We start from the raw sequence: 19,119 nt of genomic DNA on the forward strand, positions 1-19,119 counted from the left end.
TCTCATGTCCGTCAACTTAAACCGTTGTTAGTAGTCTTATGTGTGGTCTTTTACAAATCATTAGTAACCTCTAGCTGTAGATGAAGTATTTGGTTTTTCTGTAATTGCATGTGCTGCTATGATGTGCAGACTCACCATCAGGCTAATCTGTGAGAATCATCTTAACTCGCTTCATTGAGGATTACAGTCATGGAGAAGATCAAGAGATGAAAGGGGGAGACCAGGGATGGGAGAGAACGAGAGAGGCTTACTTTAGGGGGGCTTACTCTATCTATCTATGCAGAATATATATATATGAAGAGCAGTGGTGGAATGTAACGAAGTACAAATACTTTGTTACTTTACTTAAGTACATTTTTCACGTATCTTTACTTTACTTAAGTAGAATAAATAGTGCATACTTTTTACTTTTACTTCATTACATTTTGCAGCAATTATTATACTTTCTACTCCACTACATTTCTACAACTTCTGTTACATTTTCATTACATTTTCTAATCAGTTTTTTCCCTGCCAAAACGTAATCTGACCGTCCGTCCGTTGCACGTTTGTCTCACCAGTGACGTTTGGTTGCCATAGATACATCAACCCGGTCACACCAAATGCGTCTTGTACGCAGTGCGTTTATCGTGCAATTTATACGCGAAAATTTGTTTTTACATGCATAGGAAACGCACTTTGTGTAATATACGTTTGGTTAGGATTATGGCAAGCCAAGAGGTTCAGAATAACACCATAAATTAATCGCGTTTACTGCCAAAAATAGTTATTAACATTTAGTAAGGATAAGCATGATGTGTAGCTATATTGCCTAATTGCAAGCTTGTTTCAGAAATGGTGACAACAATTTCTTTCCATCATTATTGAACATCATTATAGGAGTATTAGGTTGAATGAGTTAGAATTTAATGTTTTATTAATCATTAGAAAATATACATTATGAGAATAAATTGTTATGCAAGTACTTTTACTTTTAATACTTAAAGTACATTTAAAATCAGGTACTTTTTACTTTTTACTTAAGTATGATTGTCTTTGTGTTACTTCTACTTTTACTAAAGTAAATATTTATCTAGATATTTGTACTTTTACTTAAGCACTGAGATTCAGTACTTCCTCCACCACTGATGAAGAGTTCAGATGCAAAAGCCTCTAAATGCCATTTGAAATTTTCTTCTTTAATGATGATTTTTATCAAACTTGTATATTTAAGTTCAGTAAGTTCACTTAAATGGCAATGATAATTACCTATTAATTGTTATTTAAGTGAAATTACTGAACTTAAATATACAAGTTTGATAAAAATCATCATTAAAGAAGAAAATTTCAAATGGCATTTAGAGGCTTTTGCATTTGAACTCTTCATATATATGTACATATATACATATATACATTGAACACTTATATAATTTATTTTAGTAACTTCATTTCAGCTTCATTGGTTCTTGCAGGAGCTCAAACGTGCTGCTTAACACGAGAATGAACCGCGGCAAAAATAAACCAGCCGTATTTCAAAGTCGTTCGCGAAATGAGCACCAGGTGGCGCATGCCTAATAATATAACTAAAAATTATATAAACAAAAATGTAAAAAAAAAATATATATATACATAAATGTTTAAAAGTAATGAATTATTAGGGCCAGATTTTGATAAGCCTACCTGAACTTTTGCGCAGCGCACACTATTAAAATTTAAATTGGCTTAGGCCTATGTGTATTACACGCAAATGACCTGCGTATCAAATGCACGCGAAAAACTGCGTCTCATATGCACGTTTAAACTCATTTTCGCACACAGCATAATGTTGACGTGTGCCTACTTTGCTTAAATTTGTTTCAATGTTGGAATAATAGAGGCCTATTTTTATTTTTATTTGAATTTACTTTTTCCAGTATTGTGATTATGAATTCGTTTAACTACAATGTTAACCTTGAATTTATCTGCGACCTCAGCTCTCAATGAGAACGGACGGTGTAAATAAATAAACAGTTAATAAAGTCACTATAAACAGCTACCTTAAGCTTCAAGAACGGTAAAATATAACATTACATAGCACGTAACGAGGTTCGATCTCGGGTCGTTTGGAGATTCACGAGGTTAAAGTTGATGCGTTAACCACAGAGCTACCGTTAGAATGCTGATGCATTAACGTCTTATATGCTTGTAAAGCCTAATATGTTTCTACTGCAATGTTTTAAGTTTTCATTTTTTTATTCAATTTAATATCGGTATTGTGATTAATTAATTTAACTAAGTTTCACTTGAATTAATCTGCTACCAGCTTTCATTCGCTCTCGGCGCGGCTGCAGATTACACAATAAGCGGACACTCTTCAAAGTCTGTGATTATAGCACCTCTTAGTGGCAAAAGGCAGCAAATACACCCCAGATTTTACCGCCGCGGCAGAACTGCGGCGATAAAAGCCGCATTCTGGTTGTCTTGTCTACCCACTGTAATAAACCATTGTCCAACCGAATATCAGATAAAACATGGTGGCACACAATCAATAATAAAATTGCAGCTAGCAGAACAGTAATCCCAGACCAGTAACATGCTCCACTAATCCAGGATTAGAGTCCGATTGAGGGCACAGAAAGAGTGGTGGCATCTGACGGAGTCGTGCACGTGCCTCACTGCATCTAGAGGAAGCTGCTCTTTTACGCTGAACAAGGATCATCCTTCACTATTCAGATCATTAATCATTATAAGAAGGATATAAAAAGCTGCTCCACCATCCATCACAGCCAAAGGATAATTTCCACAACAATCACCCCTCATCTTCATACAGTTTCCACAAACATCCTCTTGTGGCCAAAGACTGAATGACAGGAGCACTAATACTGTTTTGATCACTAAACCGTGAAGTACAGTATATGAAATAGCCATAGATGCATTTTGATACTTGAAAAAGTGGAAAAATTATGTTTTAAAACTATTTGTGAACTGCTTGATATACAAATTTTAGTGAATTATTGTTTGCACACTTGTTTCAAAGATTCATATTTATTTTTCACTGTTCACAACATATAAAAATGACAAAAAAAAGTTTGATTTTGACTTCCTAGAATAAAAAAAAACATATATATTACCAACTCCAAGTGGTGCTCACTGCAGAGCCAAATGACATCTGGACATAATGGGTGGAGCTTGACAGAGTCCAGCTCCGCCTCTGTGGACCTAATGGAATATTCTCAGTGGTTGATAGAGTAGAGTGGGGCAGGGATGACATATTTTTGTAGGCCAGCCAAGGAATTAGCATCACCCTGGTTCCCTCGACAAAAACCCAATAGGATTTTTTTCGCTGGCTTCTGGATTATTGCAGAAAATAAGGCCTGTTACTACAAAAAAAAAAGCTTATGATTTTTAAACGTTTTGTTCTTTGTGATAATCTTTGCAATTGAACACAACTTTCATGAATTTAGAAGCGTAAATACAAATCGGAAGAAGTCAAAAGCTGAACGTAGAGACAGACAGACAGACAGACAGACAGACAGATAGATAGATAGATAGATAGATAGATAGATAGATAGATAGATAGATAGATAGATAGATAGATAGATAGATAGATAGATAGATAGATAGATAGATAGATAGATTGGCAGACAGATAGGTAGATAGATAGACAGACAGACAGACAGGCAGACAGATAGATAGATAGATGGATAGATAGATAGGTAGATAGATAGATAGATAGATAGATAGATAGATAGATAGATAGATAGATAGATAGATAGATAGATAGATAGATAGATAGATAGATAGATAGATAGATAGATAGATAGATAGATAGATAGATAGATAGATAGATTGGCAGACAGATAGGTAGATAGACAGACAGACAGGCAGACGGACAGACAGACAGATAGATAGACAGACGGACAGTGTGACTAAAGCCAGGAGGAATGTCTTTACTGGACGGCCCCTGCTGACAGAACTGAACCAGCACTGCCATGTCATCACACACACCGACCACACTTCTGCTACAGCCCGAGGGCACTAGATCAGTTCAGTCAACAAACACACTTCCTCAAGCCTGTGCATTTGTTAACCTGTAAGTTTGGTATAACAACTTGCACCTGTCAAAGTCTGCAAACACAACAAGTTTGGACTCCTTCTATGCATTACACATCAGTCTGTGTGTAGCTGTGGAATGTAAAAAAACAAACAAACAAAACATTAAAAAGATAGATCACCCAAAAATGAAAACTCTGTCAATAATTACTCACCTTCATGTTGTGCCAACCCCGTTTCATAAAAGTCATGAAAGACATTGTTAAAATAGTCCGAGTGTCCGAAGTTTATCAAGCGGTGAGAATACTTTTTGTGCGCAAACAAACAAACAAACAAACATAACGACTTTGTTCAACTATTCATTTCCTGCGTGAAATCTCACGGCCCACAGAGAAGTAAATGAATAGTTGAAATAAAGTCGTTATTTTGTTTTGTTTTTTTGCGCACAAAAAGTATTCTCGTCGCTTGATAAACTTAAGATTGAGCCACTGTAGTCACTCTACGATGTCTTTAATAACTTTTGGGCCGGCCAGTTTCAATCCCTTAAGAAGCCTATGGAGGAGCGATCCAGCTCTCGGATTTAATCAAAAATATCTTCATTTTCATTTGTGGGTGAACTATGCCTTTAAAATTTTATTGAGCCATCTAAAGGGCTGCTTCCAAGAAGGAAACAACTATTTGACGTCATACGAATCTTTACTAATCATCAGGGTAACTGCAATCCACTAGTAGGTACGCATGGTTAACACACTCTTGAGTTTGGGAAATGGGTCAAGAAGATGACGAGGACAGTTGCAGCATGTCTAAATTTAGCAAATGCTCAACAAAGAACAAGGTGGTGAGAAAAGACATTGAAAACAATGAAATTCAGAAAGGTTGATCAGGGGGATGTGGAAAGGTTACCTTAAGGTCATTCGCAGGGCGACAGGGTACGTGGTAAAATGTTTTAGCTGCCATTTAGTGACTCAACTCATGATCTATGAAAGAGGCGTGGAAACCTGTCCTCCTACTCGCTCTCTCTCTCTCTCTCTCTGTCATTCAGCAAGCTCACACAACAGAGTCAATATTCAGAAATCACCTGAGGAACTTTCTCTACTTGCATCTTGATTTTTATTCACAAAGGCTTCATTCAGGCGGACCCAAGGGATACTTCTCTCTTTATTTGCCTGTCTGTGCTGTGGAAACAGTAAAGAGGAACAGGGTTTGATTTCGTTCCTGAGAGACTCTTTTGAAGAGTCATCTTCTCAGCTATTCAGTTTGTGTCTGCTCGACTCTTTTAGTCCCACACCACTTTTTTGTTGTGAGGGAGAATGTCAAGGACTCTCTATGGCGCTTATGTTGTTTTATGGATTTTTTCTGTAGTGGAGTGTAAGGTTCCAGGTAAGATTAACTTTTATTGTGATTTTTGACATTGTTTCTAAAAGTTGAGTCACTTTTTTTCTTATTTTCCAATACGTCATTCATTTTTTTGGTCCAAAGTTTGACCACTTTATTTATAACGATTGCCACTTTCCTTTATGAACTGAAGCTATTCAAAGTTCTGCTCATGAATCGCTCCTCTAAAGTGAGTGATTTACTTGATCAGCTTCCCGTTGGGTCACTTATGAGCAATTCATGTTTGTATTGAAGCTGAAAAGGTGCCAGGAAAGACTTACGTTATGAATATATCTTATGTAATTCATGGAATAGGGTATGAATGTTAGATAGGGCAAGATCATCTGTTTTCTAGTTATTAGTTCCTCCTTAGGAATTCTTTCCAGTACTCAAGTGAAATGAAACCAATTATTACCCATTAATTGCTTTTGCTGTAATAAATTATTATGTGGGTTCAAAATGTATGCTATTTTAGTATTGAAAATAGAAGTGGCTTTTAACAAACTTTACAGGAGAGACAAAACAAAATTTTGACCACGCTTCAATCACGTGTATTATTAACCTTAAACCACAAACATTGCAACCACTGGCATACTTGCATGAAATGAGTGTTTAAGTAAAAAATGTATGGCATATTAACACAATGAACATGTTCTTAAACATTTTCAAAAAGTCAAATATGTCAGAAACGCCTTTTTTTTTTTTTTGCTTTATTCAATACAGTTTGATTTAATTTATTTTTGGCACCATTGGATAGAGCTCATCGAGACCTTTATTTTGATATAAAGAACTCATATTCGCCCAAAATGCCACTTACACCCCTTTGGCTCCAAGCCCTCATTATGTACTACTGTAGTATTTATTATTTTAATAATATTTTTAAAATATATTATTCAATATATAATATATTAATACATATAATAATAATAATAATAATATATATATATATATATATATTATAATTTATGTATATATATATACATATACATATAATATATATTCAATATATATAATATATTAAATCTATAAATGTTTTATTTTTAATAATATTTATTTTTTATTAAAAATGTTCTACTTTTTTTTTTTAGCTTACTATATTAATAGTACTTCAACTTTTCAACTTTTTGGAAACCAAATTTTCATTGAGGTATTTTCAGTTTAAGTTTTTAATATATAACTGCATATTATCTGTCATCTATATGAGTCTTCTCAAAAAGGCTTTCAAATAGTGACACAAAAACCCATTTATGAGCTAATTACTTATCTGAAGTGGGTAATTTATCTTAGCTTTTTCCATGTGCATAATTATTCCCGCAATAGATCAACAGCCAAACTAAAAAAGATGCCAAGAAAGATGAATGATGGTTATAAATATACCTTATTATGTAATTAAAGTGGATGCTACTCTTCGATCTCAAGTGGAGGCAGAATTTCAGCTAATGTGTTTTTGAGCCTCTCCTTGTTATAGTCTGCAAGTGGAGGAGATGAGTGAGTCTCAGACCCGTCATCTGTTTGGACTAACACGGTCACTGTGAATATTTCGACAAGCCAAGACCTCTACAGGGACTCTCAGTAATAGATCTAGACACATGAACCTGAGCGAATGACATCAAGATGGGAAACAGAAGTACAACTGAACAATTAGTGCAACTATTCCACAATCAATGCCAATTAATCTGTGGAAGAGATAGTTTGGTGCAATCTCTGCCTGTCACAACATAAAGGTCATGCAGTCATGCACTCTGTTTATTTTGGTTATTTTAATAGCCAAACAATCTTCTTGCCGATTCCGATAAGGTGAGTGTGTTGAACGCTAAACAATCCTAGTCATAAGTGGTCATTACTGATAACTGTCCTCTAACACACAATTGTGATCACCCATAAAAAAGGATAGACAAAAACAATGGCATGTATGTACTGTACACATGAGGTTAGGAAACTGAGGGTGGAGATTTGCATATACGTCAAACGCATCAATCTTGCAACGTCTTTGAGGAAATATTAGTAAGAAGTTGATGGTTTTGAAAGGGGAAGTTTGCAGCCTTCTCAATATACTCACTGTATTAGATCACAAAAATGGAAATGACGTAACTAAAATAATGTTGTTCTATGTTTTATAATTCTTATATTGTTTTCAGCTTCAGTATCTAAACACCTGAAAATATGTGAAATCAGTAAAAACACTTACACTTCCTCCTAATGACGTAAAATGACGATTTTTGCATCATTGTGGGAGGAAGTGAAAAAGGTAAATAGCAGATTTCTCTCGTCTCGGGGGAAAATGAGAGAGTGTTGCACGACCTTTCAATAGTATGACTGGGTTTCTAGCAATGCAAATGGGTTGAGTGTCCCTTTAACTCTGCGGGACGGCCCTGCTTTAAACCAAACTCATAATTCATTCTCGTAAGGAATATCTTAAAAGCCCTTTTCTTGTTTTGCAGTGGTTCGTGTGACCTGCATCTTCTCTGAGGACTGTATTCTTCCCTGCTCTTTCACAGCCAATAATAGTGATGTGAATATTAAGTGGTACCAGCAGGATGCGCTCATACTCAGTTTACAGCCCCGGCACAGTACTGATGACAAAGCGTGGCTCGTCAGCGACGACGTCTCCAAGGGCGATGCATCGCTGCTTGTGAAACGAGTAGATACACGGAGTAAAGGACGATACAAATGTGTGGTCAACGATGTGACTCGGGCAGATGTTTCTGCAACAGTGGAAGGTTTGATATTGATTTCTGTGATTAATATGGGTTTATGAGTGGCTCGGGACTATATTCATTGGATAAGATTACTTTCCAACCCTGTTCTTGGAGCCACACCAACATTTTAGATGTATCCCTTATCTGATCCCTCTATTTCTCAGGTGTTTGATTAGGACACTTCCATACTAACCTATCCATTATAGTGATGAAGATTTTGACTTTATGATGGAAATAACTTGACTAGAGATTGGTTCTGATTCATTTGATGATTTGTTAGAGTAGGTGGTGAGAAGTGATCTTTTTGTGTAATGAGAGTGTAATGATTTTTTTCCCCCGTAACTAAGTCTTCCCGAAGCAAGTTATTTATTAACATTTGCTCAGTTTTCGTTCACAAACCAGATCCAGTCCTAGTTCGTTCAGCTGTTAGCAAAAACACAATGCCCCATTCATACTTTTTAGCTTCTTTTAGCTAGCACATAAAGAAAATCTGTTCTGTTTTTGCTGTATATCAAACAAATTAATGTTAAAGGAGTAGTTCACTTTTTAAAAAAGCTTTTGCTGATAATTTACTCACCTCTATGTCATCCAAGATGTCCACGTCTTTCTTTCTTCTGTCGAAAAGAAATTAAGGTTTTTGATGAAAACATTAATTTTCTCCATATAATGCACTTCATTGGGAACCAAACGGTTCAAGGTCCGAATGAGAGTTTCAGTGCCGCTTTAAACGACACCAGACGATGAATAAGGGTCTTATCTAGGACCCTTCGAGTCATGACTCGAAAAACATTTGTTCATTTTGATGAACGAATTGAACAGGATAGTCACGGACGCTCATCACAGAACAGCATTTGTACTTATAAAACTTAAACTTTTTTATTTATTTTTGAAATGAGCGATCGTTTCGCTTGATAAGACCCTTATTCATCGTCTGGTGTCGTTTAAAGCCCTTTGAAGCTGCACTGAAACTCTCATTTGGACCTTGAACCGTTTGGTTCCCATTGAAGTCCATTATATGGAGAAAATCCTGGAATGTTTTCATCAAAAATCTTAATTTCTTTTCGACTGAAGAAAGAAAGACGTGGACATCTTGGATGACATGGGGGTGAGTAAATTATCAGCATTTTCTATTTTTTTTTAAAGTGAACTATTCCTTTAATTTAGCTGATAAAAATAGTAATCATTATTGGCCAATTCTGTTCAGACAATGGCTGAATTTGGACTGATTAATCTAATCGACTGTTTTTTTATTGACATTGCTACTATTTTTTTTTTTTATTATTCTAATTTCTCTTTTTTTTTGCATTGAATGTCCTCCAGCTCCCATCAGTACGATCTTCATTAACACCGATCCCTCTGGGCTGATTGGCTGCTCTACTAAAGAAGTTTACCCAGCTCCCACAGTGCAGTGGAGCACAAAGCCCAGTTCACCGCCTGCGGTCCTGCAGCACATCACCCGCATGGCTCCCGGAGAAAAGGGCCTCTTTAACGTGGAGAGCGTCCTAAAACGGCAGAACAACAGCCTTGATCATATTTATGTGTGTAACATCACCTCCAAATCCGGCTCGCAGACATGGACAGCTTCATTAAAGCTGCAAGGTAAAACTTGTTCAAATTATAATATGTATATATGGTGTAGTACTAATACAGGTGTATGTTATAATGCTTATGAAGGTGACAATACCAATGCTGTCTCATGCACAAAACAGAAATGAACAGCGCTGAAGGGCAAGACCTGATTATTCCATGTAGAGCTCCCAAGGACCTTCAGTCCTTCTCTCTCGTCTGGACTTTTACGACGGTAAACAAAACCACAGATGTCCTCGAGTATGACAGCAGGACCCATAAATCCAGCCGCTCCTGGGATCATGTAGAACTAAAGGAGGAAAATGCATTGAAAGGGGACGTTTCACTAAACCTGCAGAAACCTGTTGACTCAGAGCACTCTGGAATCTACACATGTGCCCTCTCCGGAGCAAAGACGCGTCATGTGATCCAGACTCGTGTTGTTTTTACATCCTCCAGGCAGGGCAAAGGTATCCACTGATCCATCAACTCATCCATCCAATAATGAATCTGTCGGACCAAACCTAGAACACATTTCCTGTGTTTTTTTTAAAACATCTGTTTCTCTCTTTCTCTTTCTGCAGATTTTCTTAAATATAATATGTGGATGCTGGGCATCGTCGCAGGATTAATCGCACTTCTCGCAATCACTTTGGTTATAAAAAAATACAGAGGTAATAGTGAACAGAACTTAAAGGGATAGTTCACTTTGAAATTAATTTTTGGTATGTTAGCTTCCCTCAAGGGCATCCAAGATGATTTCCGCAGTAGTTTCAATTTTGATATTTTTAGGTCAAACCGTTCTTGTTTGTCAGTCATATAATGGAGGTCTATGGTCACCACCTCAAAGAGCATGCACAGAGAAGTCCAAATTAAACATGATTTAATGACTCGTAAACGTAAGTACACATTGATGGCCTAAGACACGAAACGAGTGCTTTGTGTGAGAAAACGAACAGTATTATCGCCCGCGCCCTCAGATCACTTGGACGTGGCTGTGGATACAAGAGGTAAAAACGATATAAATACTGTTCGTTTTTCGCACAAAAACCGCTTGTTTCGTGTTTTAGGCCATCAATGTGTACTTACATTTACGAGTCATTAAATCATGTTTAATCTGGACTTCTCTGTGCATGCTCTTTGAGGTGGTGACCATAGACCTGCATTATATGACTGACAGACAAGAACTGTTTGACCTAAAAATAATAATTAAAGTGAACTATCCATTTAATCCATGATATTTCATCTGCATATTAGTGTTTATTGTGTGGTATATTGTTGGTTTATGTTTGCAGCAAAATTGAAAAGAAATCAAGAAAACGCTGGAGAGGATGCGGAAATGCAAAGCATGAACTCAGGTACTGTCCTGTCTGTCACAAGTCCTTTGTTTTTTTTATATAATTAAGTCATAGGAAGAACTTTATAGAAGTTCCCTGCCATGTAAAGACAAAGTGTGATTTCCAAATAGATTTTCAATTTTGCAATTGAATGTTTTGTCGTTTGTCTTTCATAGCCAAAACATTGGAAGAGCCAGAAGCAGGAAGTAAACTTCTGACAGAGCCTTCGGGTTCGCACAGTTAAAACAGAAGATTAGAATAGAGAAGTTGGAAGACCAACTGATGGGACTTTATTTGGATTTGTGTGAAGAAAATGTCATTCAGGAAATATATTGTGGTTTTGAATGATGCTTTGATTAAATATATTTTTTTAAAGATTATATTAAAAAAAGAAAATATTAAAAATAAATACATTATTTATGCGAAATTTCCCGTAAATCTCACACTGGCTTTTTTTTTTTTTTTTTTTTTTACAATATTTGTAATTACACTAAATTGTATTATTTAAAAAATATATCAATATTTCATTTCCATATTAGACTTCTGTTTAAAAGTTTGGGGCTAGCAGAATTGTCTTTGTAAAGAAATGCATACTTTTATTTCATGCATTACAGGAGAACTCCGGCGAACAATGAACCCTTGGTCTAATAAAACATCGGTACCTAGTCAATCGTTCTCTGAGATTTGTTTTCACGATAATCGAATGTAAAGAGTTTTATATCTAAAAACCGTTTAGCGTATAAGTTAATGCTAGCAATGGGGGCATTGACTAAGTAAAAAAGAAATCGCTAGTTTATACCACTAACAAGGCTCAAAATAGCCCCACACTTACACAGTAACATAATGAGGCTCCATACATACAAAACGAAGCATTGACAACTTTGTAAGTGTACAGACCGTTTAATAAGAAGATACTTTATACAGACAACTTAATGCAATCTATTTTGATGTCTGTAACCCCTCTATAATTTTTTTTGTTTTTCTCTTCTGTTTGCTGTTATTGTATGTTTTCTTTAATTTGCAATAAAAAATAAATAAATACTTTATACAGACAGGAACCATCTTAAAAAATAGTCTCGACAAGTCGATCCCGGAACGACGTGCTGAGTGAGCTGAACTGTATGAAGTATTAACGGCGTTCGGGGATCGACTTATCGAGACTATTTTCTAAGATGGCTCCTGTCTATATACGCGAAGTGAACTGTCTTCATAAAGTATCTTCTTATTAAACGGTCTGTACACTTACAAAGTTCTCAATGCTTCGTTTTGCATGTATGGAGCCTCATTATGTTACTGTGTAAGTGTGGGGCTATTTTGAGCCTTGTTAGTGGTATAAACTAGCGATTTCTTTTTACTTAGTCAATGCCTCCATTACTAGCATTATACGCTAAACAATTTTTAGAGATAAAACTCTTTACATTCGATTACCATGAAAACAAATCTCAGAGAACGATTGACTATGTACCGATGTTTTATTAGACCAAAGGTTCATTGTTCGCCGGAGTTCTCCTTTAAATTGATCAAAAGTGAATTCACATCACGACACATGGACAGACCACACCAGTCTGCTGCGAGGTTTTAATGACCCGGCCTGTTCTTTTCTTTATCCTCTGCTTAACTGTACCCGTTACATGGCCAAACCAGTTCTGGTCACTATATGTCCACTCATGCACTCTGGTTAATCTTTTACCGATTTAATTGATATGTCCACAAGGGTCTTTCTGTCCCCCTTTCTCACGCGCACACACTCTCAGGACACATGCACACGTACAGAGAAAGATTGTGGCATCACAGTAAATTTGATTTGAACGAGTGGCGTAATCCGACAATCATGGATCTGCTGTTTCTGTGTGTTGCATTTGTGCTTTTACTTAGGACTCGCGTTTCTGGTATCATCATTACTAAAGGTAAGACCACATATACACGCATGCTCACTTTTAATACTTCTCAGTGTGAGATATAATTACCATCCATGTCTTGGAGGAAAGTTTCTTTATCCTTTTTAATGTTGTCTTCTTGAAATATATAGCTATATAGGCCTATATTTAAAAAAAAATAGAATTATTCATTCGTAATAAAAAATATATAAAATGCAAGATCCAATATTTTGTACATGATACGTGAATAAATTGTTACAGGAATGTTTATTTAATTTTTATTTAATATTTGGTATTTGTTTTGTCATTTCTTCCCCTGCATTTTCCACCTCTGGCATTAAAGTTGTACATCATTTAGATGTAGCTGTAGTTGCTCAGTGAATGAAACTCCATTAGTCTCGGATTAATGACACTGGTGAACGAGAACAAGAACAAAGACTGACTTTGACGAAAATCAATATGTGATTTATTTATCCTCATAAGCAGCCTACAAGTAAAAACATTTAAGCATCTACATTACAGTCTATTTGAATAAAAGAAGAACAGGTTCATGGCTAAATCTTTAAGTGCAAATGTGCAGTTTTGTTATTTGAGGATTTGGCAGAAAGATATTTTAAACCAAGACAACCAGAACACAATCTGTAGTGACCCAGCTAACGGGATATTCTCTCAAAGTTATGAACAAATGTTCTTCCAAAGTTATATGGAACGTTTTTTAATGGTACACACCGCCCTCTAGTGGTTAAAAAAAACTGTTGTTCGAAAAAATATTGTTTTGGTTGAGCTGAAAATATTGCCTGACTGTGCAAGTGAATAGCCTATACCTTTTGCAACAGATAATGTTTTACAATGCTGGACTCTGTTGCTACATGGCAATTGATCTGTTCAATACTGAGTAAAAACGCCGCCATCTCTTTTACATCATGTCAAATCCCTCAGTTGTGGCTATCTCCGAAAATGTTGATTCTCGAGCTCTGTCACCACATCTTCTCTGTTCTGCTGTTCTAAATTTAACGTGTGGTCAAGATTTTTTTTTTTTTTTTTTGACAACATCACATCATCACACCCGCGGATATTTTCTTCAGAACTCTATTTAGATGATAGGAGGTCACGCATGAGCGAGTGACGTACGAAATTTCCCGCGAACACCATGATGACAGGTCTCAAATATAAACACTTAGGCTTGCAATTTTATTTTTGGATAACTCAATGGGAACGTAAACACAATGTCCTTAGAACAGTTTTGATAGCCCGTGAGAATTTTTGTTTTCAAAGCAAAACTGAATTTAACATCTGTAGCACCTCATTGCAGTGCACGAGATCCAGGGGGCGGAGTTGGATCCAGGTCAAAGGGGTGGAGATGGGTGGGGTTAGGGATCAGGGGGCGGAGAGGGGTAGGATTAGGTATGTAAGGTGGGAGGAGTTGGATCTGGATTGAACTCCTCCCCCTGGATTTCGTGTTCTGCACTCTCTTTAACATTGCAATTATTTTACATGTGCTGGTCTCACTCTAGATGCACACGTAACATGTCTGTTCTTGGAAGACTGCGTGCTACCCTGCAGTTTCAGGCCCACGGCAGCCGTGGTCATCCACTGGTACAAGCAGCAAATCCCCGTCCATAGCTACTACTACAATAAAGACCAGTACGGGCTCCAGAACAAGCATTTCAGTGGTCGGACGAACCTGTTTAATTCCCAGATTACACAGGGAAATGCCTCTCTGGTGCTGAGGAAAGTTAAAGTCCAGGATCAAGGGAGGTATAAGTGCTACACCATCACCAGGAAGGGAAACCAGGAAACCTTTGTTAACCTAGGGGTGAAAGGTCAGTAACGGGGTCATGGCTGAGTCATATTGTTTGAGTTTGCTTGGGTTATTGGAGTTGTCTGATGTAAAAAGTTATTTTTCACAAAGTCTAACAATTTTTGGTCCCCTACTGTGAAAGGAATTTCCCAACTGGGGTCAAAGGACTCTCATGGGGCCACAAGAGGGCGCTAGCGGGGTCTGTAGAAAATTTTAACAAGTAACAAATGACATTGAAATAATTAAAAAATAAATAATAATACATTTTCATTTTTGGTAATTTATTCTATTGACATAAAACAGAAAAAAAACCTTAATTTAATAGAAATTATTTTCTTTGGATATATTTTATTCTTTTGAAAAACGTTTATTTTAATATTTAAAAAAAACACAAAAGTATAACATACAAAAAGTAAATACTATTTTTAAAATATTTTTGGTCAGAAGTAAACAATACAAATATTTTTGGTCAGTAATTTTTCAGATTTTTTATTAAAAAAAGTATTTATTTTAATATTGAAAAACTTTTTTCTCCAGGTTTGTTTCTTGTTCTTCAGCCCAAAAAGGTTGTTAACAATAATAAAGATAAATATTGTTTTAAATGACAGTTTATACATGAACATATCTAGCATATAATTCCATGTATTATAAATAGCAAATGGCAGTAAAAAAAAATTACACACTACATGGCATTAAAACATTTGAAAACCCTTAATTTAGTAATTCACTAGATGTTTATACCCAGAGACCACGCGATTTAATTCAGAATTAAACAGATGCTGACAAATCTTAGTACAATGCATGCATGTAGACAAGATAACATGAAAAAGTTTGTATAGCTGCACAGTTCAAATAATAACTCATTTTAATAGAATTTCATGTGGTACTATTTCTTTTTATGTTTAGCTCTGATCCAGTTTGTGAAGCTTGAGATGGCTGAGGAAAGGGTCACATGTCTGTCCCAGAACATCTACCCAGCTCCTGAGGTCACCTGGGCCACTGATCCCCCTAGTGACATCAGAAGCCACCAGAACTTCACTCGCAAAACCTCGGACTCCAAGGGCCTGTTCACGGTTGAGAGCGCCATCAGTGTGATGGGCAACATCTCTGACCACACTTACTTCTGCTCTGTTGTCTCAGCGGATGGAGCGCAGGTGTGGACCGCATCACTGCACCAGCAAGGTAAGCACTGATGGACTTGCTAAAACAATGTGTTGCATGCCCCCCGATCAAGGATGAGACTTTTACTCATGGTTTTATGATGTTTAATCTTTATGAACCTTTATCCGTTCCCCATATCACCAACGTGAGAGCTCAAATGTATATACAAAACAGCTGACATTGTTCACATTCACATGCTGTCTTACATTTGTGCAAAAACTGATTTAACATACTGTACCTCTTCAGAGGCTGCAAGTATTAATTTGATGTTTACCACGACTCCGTGTCAAAGTTATTACTGTATTCGGTATCACGTTGCGCAAACTATACACGAATCCGACGAGCGCTCTGTGTAGGCTGCCATCTTGTGGCGACGCCATTAACGTTACCGGTAAATGTAAACAAACCTCCGAGTCAGTTTGAGTCTGTGCGTCAGGAACGGAAGTCCTAAAAAATCGCTAAAATGGGCATTACTTGTCACAATTGAGTTCCAATGAGATGGCTCTGTCTATTTCTTATACTGTCTATCTATGTATAAAGTGCGCTAGCCAGGGCGCGCGCGCTTCCAAAAGAAAACAAAATCGCGGACCGGAAGTTAACCATTTCAGTTCAAAAATTTCAAAACAAAGGACAATCACATTTTCTGTAACAAAATACACTTATGGTTATTTACACAATGTCAAGAAATGTGTGTGTCATACCTTCAAGCAGATATCGTTTGATTTTTTTTTTTTAGCTAAGTTACTTGGTGAGGAGGGCTCTGGACTTATGATCCCCTGCATGATACCACAACCTCGCCACAATTTTACCCTCACTTGGACCTTCATCAGAACCACAGAATCCTCCGTCATCTTCACGTACGACAGCCGGACCCGTCGGATCGCGAACCTGTGGGAAAGCAAAGCTGAACTCGACATAGATCAGGCTCATTTAGGCAACGGGTCCCTTCATCTGCCCAATCCAGACAGCTTGGGACACAGCGGGACCTACATCTGCACATTCTACGGCCTCCAAATGAGACATCAAGTCCAAACCCATGTCAATGTTACAGTTCGCGTGACTGGTAAGATTTACTTCATGTGTTTTGGAACAGGATCATATCAATACATACATGTAATACTATACTTTTTTTTCCCAGATGATGATGAGTATGACTGCAGGAGGTCATGGTGGGGAACCGCTACGTCTGTCTTCATATTTCTCATCACTGTATCTGTAGCCCTGTCACGATGTTTTAGACTGAGAGGTGAAGAAAGTCTTTCATATTTAAAAATATAATAATATATTTTGATATGTCGTAACAGGTTATTGAAAGTTTTATTACTCATTGTTTACACTATAAAATATAGTGTGTGTATAAAGTAAATAAAGTATTAATAAAAACAATTTCCCTTTAGCTTTCACTTTTATACTTTACATTATTATAATAACAAAATAAAAACACATTTTTACATGCTATATATTGTATGTTATATTAATCATATATAATAATACTATATTGTATAATATATTGTAATATATTTTTGTTTCACAATTATTTATACAATGTACATGTAATATTTAATATATTTAGTGTAGTTTCCATTTAGCTTTTACTTTATTAAAATACATTTTTAAATATGCATATTTTGACCCGTGTCAATATATTATTACCAATAATATATTGACATATAACAAGATAATATTTTACACAATATACATACATTTATAATATTTATTGTAGATAATATATTATATGAAATATTATAATATAGTTTGTAATATTACACAATATAATATTATTAAACATTTACTTTATTATAATAACGTACTAAGAATAATATATATTTTATTACACGCATACACACATTTATTAATCATATAATATATTATATAAAATATATTAATAATATATTGTGAAATATACAATATAATTAAAGCAATTACCCTTTAGCTTTTACTTTATGCACATTGTCTCTTGCAGGTGAAAATCCAGTACGTGGCCATTCAGACATCAATAAACGGATGAGATGTACCGACAAAACCGGTGAATAATGTTCTTCATTCATGCATGCATTCATTCGTGCTGTGAATGCAGCACTCTCTAATATCCTTTATTCGTTTTTGGCAGAAATCCCTCTATTTGAAAGACAAAGACAAGATGAACCCGGGCACAATGGTTTGGAATCAGTAGAGACCGAAATTTGCAGAGCGCCATGCAACACAACACCTTTTGAAGAATCCAAACCATTTAAACAAGATCCCGACTGCCTTAATAATGACGTCCTGCCACATCCACCAACAGTAATAAATACGTGCATGATTATTAGTGATTCCTCTACATCTGACACACCTGTGGAAAGAGATGAATCCGGGCCGCAGTCACCTACAGGTGCGATAATAACTCTGCTCACTGCATCTGATATGAATACTGACACATCTGATAATAGAGGAAATGAACTTAAATCTGAATTGCACTCGGCAGATGGAGTAGAGATGGAAAGTACAATGATTCAGAGATTTGCCACACCTGAGCTCTCAAGGATTAATGGCTTCAGGTGATTGATATTCATTTAATGATTTGAAATGGTGCTAGCGGACACGGGTATTTTTATAACCGTGACTTTTTTTTTACGCGGTTCGGCCGTTCGTCCACACGGAAACACAGTATCAGGGCACTGAAACCGAGCATTTTTGAAAACCCCTGCCAGAATGAGTATTTTCTGAAACGCCGGTTCCAGTGTCGTCGTGTAGACAGCGAAACCGGAGTTTTTGCACCGCTGACGGCTTCTGATTGGCTAACGTGGCTTTACGGTTAGGTTTATATCGCCGCCTGCTGGTGTTGCATGCTCTTGACAGCGCTTGATGTCTTTTTTTTTTTTTTTTATGCTTTATTGTGGACTGAGGTTTTTTTTTAAACGCAGGAGGGAAAAACTCCGGTTATAAAAATACCCGTGTCCGTGTGGACATGGCCATAATCACTTCTGGAATGCATGACCTATTGTAAATAATAATATGTAGTTATTCTGAACTGCCACTGTATTGTTGAATAATGTAGCAAATAAAAAATTGTTCATCACACAAACACACAGAGTATATTTAAGTAATAACTTCAGGCTGCTTTTAGAGTAACTCTCTCAATATTTTGGGGGAAGGAGCTTGTCCTTTATATCCGACATATCCGTTCCTCGCAGACATTTAAAAATGAAAGAACAGAAATGTCTCTTTCAAGCTTGTTCAGCTGTGTGTCGATGGTACTGTAAGCTCTGTAACTGCATCAGTGTTAATTAAATGAGGAACCAGAGATGATTACA

The 19,119-nt window shown here is 36.4% G+C and overlaps 2 protein-coding genes across 2 annotated transcripts; both read left to right on the forward strand.

Annotated features, from left to right (window-relative positions):
• Positions 1–4,948: 4,948 nt before the first annotated feature.
• On the forward strand, positions 4,949–11,520 carry hhla2a.1 (HERV-H LTR-associating 2a, tandem duplicate 1). The gene is made up of 7 exons (XM_039676734.2): positions 4,949–5,391; positions 7,827–8,105; positions 9,405–9,683; positions 9,794–10,120; positions 10,235–10,324; positions 10,946–11,008; positions 11,164–11,520. The coding sequence occupies exons 1-7, from the start codon at positions 5,322–5,324 to the stop codon at positions 11,229–11,231; spliced, it is 1,176 nt and encodes a 391-aa protein (XP_039532668.2). The 5' UTR covers positions 4,949–5,321; the 3' UTR covers positions 11,232–11,520.
• Positions 11,521–12,459: 939 nt separating this feature from the next.
• hhla2a.2 (HERV-H LTR-associating 2a, tandem duplicate 2) lies at positions 12,460–18,892 on the forward strand. The gene is made up of 7 exons (XM_039675737.2): positions 12,460–12,894; positions 14,379–14,687; positions 15,572–15,847; positions 16,563–16,889; positions 16,965–17,072; positions 17,790–17,852; positions 17,937–18,892. The coding sequence occupies exons 1-7, from the start codon at positions 12,747–12,749 to the stop codon at positions 18,365–18,367; spliced, it is 1,662 nt and encodes a 553-aa protein (XP_039531671.2). The 5' UTR covers positions 12,460–12,746; the 3' UTR covers positions 18,368–18,892.
• The last annotated feature ends 227 nt before the right edge of the window (positions 18,893–19,119 follow it).

This window comes from Pimephales promelas, chromosome 23 (genome assembly GCF_988280905.1).
Source record: "Pimephales promelas chromosome 23, fPimPro1.hap1.1, whole genome shotgun sequence".
In the NCBI taxonomy this organism is placed as follows: Eukaryota; Metazoa; Chordata; class Actinopteri; order Cypriniformes; family Leuciscidae; genus Pimephales; species Pimephales promelas.